The sequence below is a fragment of the Seriola lalandi genome, unplaced genomic scaffold, assembly GCF_002814215.2.
Source record: "Seriola lalandi dorsalis isolate HSWRI2012SDOR001 ecotype SW California unplaced genomic scaffold, Sedor1 jcf7180002054584, whole genome shotgun sequence".
In the NCBI taxonomy this organism is placed as follows: Eukaryota; Metazoa; Chordata; class Actinopteri; order Carangiformes; family Carangidae; genus Seriola; species Seriola lalandi.
This window is the reverse complement of record NW_019525137.1, coordinates 774507-780506: the sequence shown is the minus strand read 5'-3', so window position 1 is coordinate 780506 and position 6000 is coordinate 774507. Positions and strand designations below refer to the sequence as shown.

Here is a 6000-nt window from a genome sequence, read left to right as displayed (position 1 = left end):
TGGCGTGTACTTCTATCAGCTCCAGTAAAGTGTAGCTACAGCAGCTTTGCGCAAGGGCTGAGCAATTACCTCAACACACAGCTATAAAAGTAGCTGCAAGATAATTACTGGGATGAAAACAAAGAGAAAGCTAAAATCTGCCACACTATATTCTGTCTTTTCATCTTTTAGTTTTTTTTCCCTCCCTAGTTACTGGGTAGTTTTGCCTTTTCATGCCTCTAAAAGCAACGGCTTTAACATTGCTTTGTATTAATCACCAATGTGAACCACTGCTGAGTTCAGGAAATGAGGGGAAGGTTAACTGATGATATCTTGATCTTTTTTCACACTGTCACAAACATTTACCACATTTTTACTAGACAGTAAAATGATCATTGTCCTTGTTTAAAGCAGCTCTGTAGCTCAATTTTCCTCATGTAAAATTTTAATTAACATCGAGCAGATGAACAGTCAGGGTGAATGTGGCTACTTTACATTCACATGCTGCAGCGATCACACCTTCCCTTTAGCAAGTAACGCACAGACTAACTTCCTGTGCCTCTCATCCTCCTAGCCACAGTCTGGTGACTAAGCCCTGCAGCAGGACTCGCATACTTGCAGATATAAACAACACAGGAGCAGACAGATGGGCACAGAGCTGCTCAGAGGAGGAGGAGGAGCCTTTTTTGTTCAGACTGGACCTAAGCAGAGCTGGAAAACAGCTTTCTTTATTCAGAATCATAAAAAATGCATCACCTAAATTCTTGCTGTGCAGCGATTAAACACATCTTCTATAGTGACTGTGCTGTAAACCGGGCTGTGTGTCTCAGATCCCCCCCCCCCCCAGCTCTAAACAAGCTTGTTATTGTGATGACTATATTAAATTAGACACTGCCAACGCCTCAGGGTGACGTCCACTTATATCAATCTATTGTAGCTCTTTGTCCGCCTGCTGACATTTTATTGGAGCATTACAAGCGCTCCTGTAAACGCTCCTGGGCCTGGAAACAGACACAATGTTACAATCAGCACTCACACTCACTCTGCCTCGCCTCGCACGCCTGTCCTCACACTACATGCGGCTGATCAGGTGTGGGTCTTGGTCTTGGTTTTGGTCTCTTTACAGACGTGACAGTGTGATGGCCAATCTTCAGGAAGATGCACATGGTTACTGCACCCAACTGTTGTTCGCCAAGAAATAGTTCCAGCACACAGCACACTTCCCTTAACACCCCAATTGTCTGTCTGTTACACCTCTCTTGATTTATCTATTGTCAGACATTTATTTCTCTTCTTGTGCGATTCGTTCAGGGTGTCCTGCCTGGCTCACTGGGACTTTTCATTCAGTATTTGGGGAAACTGACTTGCCTTCATGGTGCCATCTATAAATGTCATCTCCCCTACAGCCTTTGTACTCACATACCCCCATATCAGCTCACTCCCACCTCCATGTTTCACAGTCGGCACAGTGACGGCTCTGTTCTCAGTGTCCCAGTAAGTTATGGCTGTGTCGCGGTGAGCCAGCATGGACCCTGAAGCTTACACAGCTAAATGGATTTATTATCTACATGTGTGTGTTTCCTATTGTGACAAGTCAAAATGTCCACTTGTAGACTTGTCTGAATTCACTGGACGTGATGAGAAGAAAATGTGAACCTTATATTTTTGCTCCTATTTTTATGTCAAAACAGCAAGGGGGTAAGGAGGTAAGGGATGAGGGGGCAGAGGTAGAGTGAAGGAGGTTTGGGGGCGATCCAGCTTATTCAGGTCACTGGGTATGACAGACGGAATGAAGACGAGGAGGATCTGCAGCGTGGCTATATGGGGAACTGCAGGGGGTCTACCCCCCTCTCCTGCTCTGCCCGAGGGGAGGGGGGGGTTGCTCATCTCATCCTGCTCCGCTGCAGGTTCAATTTCATTTTGTGTATCTGCACAGGTCGAACATAAAGAAACATAAAACATCACCCAACACATAAGATGACCCATTTGTGTGAAATTTTGTCATAACTGCTGTGTGAAGTCTTGAGCAATGGCTAAAAAGTGTTTTGTGAGATCACAGTGACCTTTGACCTTTAACCAACAAAATCTAATCAGTTCGTTCTTGAGTCCAGGTGAATGTTTGTGCCAAATTTGAAGAAGTTCTGTCAATGTGTTACTGAGATATCATGTCCATGAGAATGGAACGGATGTACAGCTGTTGCTGGTGTGGAGGAAAAAAAAAAAACCCACCAGGTCCATTTGTGAGGTGACATGATAGACTGAAGCTAATGAAAGAGGAAATTGACTGACAGACACTTCTTCAATATCAGAACGCCTTTAAGACTTTCAATATTAATATAGTTTAAGCGACCATAGATACCTTCCATTACACTAATGTATTAAAATGAAACAGTGGAGTTCAGAGCGATAAAAAAAAAGGTTTTCTCTCTCTCTTTTTTCATTTAACCTGTCACTCTTTCTTTAAAAAGCTCTGCACATCTCCCTGCCCACAGAGTGTCCTCTCACTGTCTCTTTCCTGTCTGCCCTTTGTGGAGCTGTAGTTTTTATCAGGACATGACCCGTTTTAATCAGCTGAAATACACAAGAAGACTCTTCTCTTCCCGTGTTTGCAGCGACTTGTTTTTTTTTTCTGACACTGCACACAAAATAAAACATCCTCGCCCGCACAAACCAACACACGCTTGGTTCCCCAGCTGTTCTGTGTCCAGGATATGTCTCGACGGAAAAACCAATTAGAGTCAGAATCGTACTCCATCTCGTTAAATGTCTCTCATTAATGCCATTTAATTAAAATCTTATCTGTTGTTGTGGAGGTGCCAGAGCCCTGGCAACCATGGCTGAGCCTGTTAGAGGGAGATGGAAGCAGGAGGGGATGGAAGAAGACCAGTTTTATGAAGTGGAGACAGACGGAGCACGGCCCTCTGCCCAAACCAGTCTCATTAGCTAACATATTTATGCTGATGAGCATTCACAGTCTTTTTAGTGACCCTCATTTATCCAGGGGCTGTTGACTGAGCACACTAGTTTCTTCATTGACACCTGGAAGCTGCACAGCACAAGACAAATAGACTCTATTGTGCCTCATCCATCTTGTGAATAAACACTTTATTTCTATCACATCTCCAAGGGTCAAAAACTGCAGTAAATACAAAACTGAGCAGGATGAAGAAAACACACAACAGTTTCAACTACACAGCTTGTTCCTGTCCGATATGTAAAATAAAAAATAGAGTGTATCACTTCTGCTCATGAAGGCAGGTGCTCATTAAACCATCGTTTAACTAACCACATGTTTTACTTCTCACCACAAAGATTTAGGAACAGATTTAAGTCAACAAGATACAACAACTTTACATTTCAACGTTTACTTTTACCATTTAATCAATGACGGTAGTGGAGGGATTATAAATTATAAGTACTCTATTAATAATTAAATGTTGTTTTTGCATTTCAAGGAAAATAAGCGCTGTGACAACTACACAACAGATAGCTTTTCAAAAATGTGCTTAATTTTAGAAATATCTCATAATTACTGCTGGCGGTTGCAATGACCTTGACATTTGACCACCAAAATCTAATCAGTTCATCCTTGAGTCCAAATGAATGTTTGTGCCAAATTTCAAGAGATTCCCTCCAGGCGTTTCTGAGATATCAGGTTCACGAAAACATAAAGCCCTCTGCGCTGAGGCATAAAAAAATGTAGCTCGAGTTTCCACTTTTCTTCTTCTTTGTTGACTCCATTTCACCTTGAAACAGCCGTAACCGATTTTATAATAAACAATCTCAACACATCTTCACAAGTGAACAGCTTTAAACCCTCCCGTTCTCTTTCTTTCCCTTTTCTATCACACTTCCTCATTTCATTCTCTCTCCTCTGTATGTGTCTCACTCACTGACTCGACTAGCAGTGATTGGCTGGGCAGTGCCACATGACCAGTGCTGTAAAGGCTAGAAAAGGTGCATCAGTTAAAATAGAAATGTTCCATCAAAATGTAATAATTCTCAATAATTTACAATAATTTTATTTGTCCAGGTCCAGATAGGACAGCGTCTGAGTGCAGAACCTGGTCTGCCTATTAAATCCCTAGTCATTCATTACAGTGAATATTTATTGAATAATTTATTGAAGAAGCTCCAACAAGGTGTTACTGAGATATCAGAATGGTACAGATGGACAACCCAAAAAGCAGGCATAAAATGGTCATAACAGTGACATTTTGTAAAATGATGTGGAGGCACAGAGGAAAAGACATGAGGCAAAGACACTGTGTGAGTGAAAGTGAAAGGTGCATAAGTTTGACACGGTCAGCAGCAGCAGCAGCAGCAGCAGCAGCAGCAGCAGCTGTGACACAGACAAATCATTTGTATTTTGTATCAGTCACACAGACAGATTCAGGTTGACTTCATTTCCCAAGGAAAACATGAACTGTGAACAGGGAGGGAGTTTGATAATAACATTTTATCAAATGTCAGTCCAGTTCACAAACATGAGAATGAAGATGTTTCCATTTCTGTTAGAGCAGAAAGAAAACATTTCGTCTGTCTGTCTGTCTTTCTGTCCGTTCACAGTAATTTTCTCGGATAGAAAAAGGTCCTACTTTATTACAAGAGCACAGGTTTTAGCTGGGGACAATGAATGTACACAGGTAACAGGGATTTGTAAATGAAGGTCATGGTATGTCAGATGATGTGGTGGTCTACTCTGCTCATCAGGCACTGATCATTTGCACCAACACAGAGGTTGGACTCCTGCAGGAGGTGAGAGGGACACTGAACACTTTCACAGACCTTTACCACTGACTCTTGTGTCCTACACTTTCACAGAGGAGAAATATAGGATGTGGGATTAAAGGAATCTAAGTGGGTTTCTTTACCAATGTATATGTCTTTACTAAATCCCTCAGGATTTATGAAGCTATTATTTTAAAACCTTTGGTCTAGTCTTTGACCAGATTCTCCTTCTGTGTTCGTGCCTCAGGGGGAAAACAACTGCAAATCAAATCATCGCCTTTCAGAGTGAAGGAAGGGAGACGCTAAATGTGTGACTCACCGTTGATAACTGGGGTGTAGACGACGATGCCAGCCAGATTTGGGTCAGACACTGTTTTGTCCAGGATGAGCCCTCCAATGCTGCAGAACACAACACAATCAGACCATTAACTGGTGTTTCAGTGTCTGTGTGAGAGACGACAGAGGGAGACAAAAAGGGGCATCGACAGAGAAGCAGAGCATTGTCTCCATCTAAATGATGTCCACAGTGGATTGATGTGCTGCTCTATAAATGACACTGACTGGGAGAGAAAAGAGGAGGAATGAAGGATGTTTCAGCTATTTTCAGCTCATGTGTCCAGAGCCGATATTTCTGTTTCTCCACTATTTACTCTCTATTAAAGCCTGAGGAATGTGGTGTCACCTGCACTGTGAGGTGAGAGCTAGAGGGAGCGACACAGTCATTCCCTTCCCACTGGCTGCATCTGTAAGGCTCAAGGGGACCCGAGGGTGTATGTGCTCGGGTGCTGCAATTTGTTTAGGGGGATGAGTCATCAAGCAAACCAGACACTGGGAGACACAGAGTAGCTGTTCTCTCCCCTTTGAAGACTAAACACACACACAACACACACACACACACACACACACACAAACACAGGACACACACCTGCTGATGACCATGGCAGTGATGACTGGCTCCCATCCCGAGTAGAGCAGGGTGCGGCTGGCTGGGTGCTTGGAGGAGATGACGATCCACAGAGGAGTCAGACACATGAAGAAGGCACAGACCAGTGATGACACATACGGGTAGGAATCTGAGGAAGAGGAAGAGAGCCGTTCGTTTTTCCTCTGGGTGGGGGGTTTGGAGTTTAATGCAGCAAGGGAAACCACATGGGTGCAGTTTGAAATTTGTCAATACTGGTGCCAATAAAATGTAATGGTGTCCAAATTATACACTGTCAATACTTGGACATTTCTTTATACTGAGTCACTTTTTCAAAACGTTTCACTAACATGCAGCTTGGCACAACA

General features: G+C 43.0%; 1 protein-coding gene across 2 annotated transcripts in view; it reads right to left on the bottom strand.

The window, feature by feature from the left end:
• Positions 1-6000, bottom strand: part of slc41a2b (solute carrier family 41 member 2b) — a 44579-nt gene that overhangs the window by 20254 nt on the left and 18325 nt on the right. For both annotated transcript variants that reach the window (XM_023418743.2, XM_023418744.2), the window contains exons 7-8: positions 5636-5783; positions 5030-5109 (exon numbers count right to left, since the gene is read on the bottom strand). In XM_023418743.2, coding sequence (XP_023274511.1) covers positions 5030-5109; positions 5636-5783 — 228 coding nt within the window. The remainder of the gene's footprint in view (positions 1-5029; positions 5110-5635; positions 5784-6000) is intronic.